Consider the following 933-nt stretch of genomic DNA (forward strand, 5'->3'; position numbering starts at 1 on the left):
GAATTATTACAAAGAAAGAATGAATTCTTGAATTATTATACATATATACATAATTACCAAGGTTATATACTACTTTATTTGTCCCTCTCAATTTGTATTTTGTAACTCTTTCAATTTTAGTTTGTCTTATTAATTTTGCACTATTTTTTTTACAATAGTCTCACTCTTCTTCTTTTAATCTCATCCTCAAATTTATACTTTTTCTCCAATTTAATCACTTATTTCTATCTTCCGCTTATTTTTTGTCTTATTTTCCAACTCAATTTCCGTTTTCAATAAATTTCACTTATTTCTCAACTTGTGCAAAGTATAAAGGACAGAGAGAATATATATATATATATATATATATATATATATATATATATATATATATATATATATATATATATATATATATATATATATATATATATATATTACACTAGGTATTTACTCATGCTATGCACGTGATTATAGAAGTATTTTATGAAAATCTATAATATAGGTATTGTTTTTAAATTAATAAAAATGTTATTTTTTGAACAATTATATCTATAAAATTTTAACATAACCAAAAAACATAAAATGATTAAATTATTAACTAATTATAATACAAAACATCTTCAATTTATGTTAAGTTTATCAAGTAATCTAATACTAATATTTTTAATCAAAAATATTTACTAAGGTTTGAAAAGAAGTGATATTTAAAACAGAAGCTACTCATATGCATACTAAACTTAATCATCACCATAATAACATATAATTACACAACATGTCAAAATGAAAACAAAACATTATCTTCATCAATATCTTCTTTTTCTTTGCTTCCATTTCATCTCCATTCAACTCATTCAATATCTGTTCTCAATTTATAAAACTCATTTTATCACACATCTACACTCTTAAAATTTCCAAGATAAAATTCATATTCACATAACAACGAAACAAAAA

The 933-nt window shown here is 20.8% G+C and overlaps 1 protein-coding gene across 1 annotated transcript in view; it reads left to right on the forward strand.

The window, feature by feature from the left end:
• The window catches only part of LOC130812906 (3-ketoacyl-CoA synthase 12-like), a 1,652-nt gene extending 1,497 nt beyond the window's left edge, over window positions 1–155 (forward strand). Inside the window, exon 1 of the mRNA XM_057678548.1 lies at window positions 1–155. This exon is cut by the window's left edge and continues 1,497 nt beyond it. Within this exon, the coding sequence (XP_057534531.1) occupies window positions 1–31 (31 nt within the window). The 3' untranslated portion in view covers window positions 32–155.
• Window positions 156–933: the final 778 nt, after the last annotated feature.

The sequence above is a fragment of the Amaranthus tricolor genome, chromosome 5, assembly GCF_026212465.1.
Source record: "Amaranthus tricolor cultivar Red isolate AtriRed21 chromosome 5, ASM2621246v1, whole genome shotgun sequence".
NCBI lineage: Eukaryota > Viridiplantae > Streptophyta > Magnoliopsida > Caryophyllales > Amaranthaceae > Amaranthus > Amaranthus tricolor.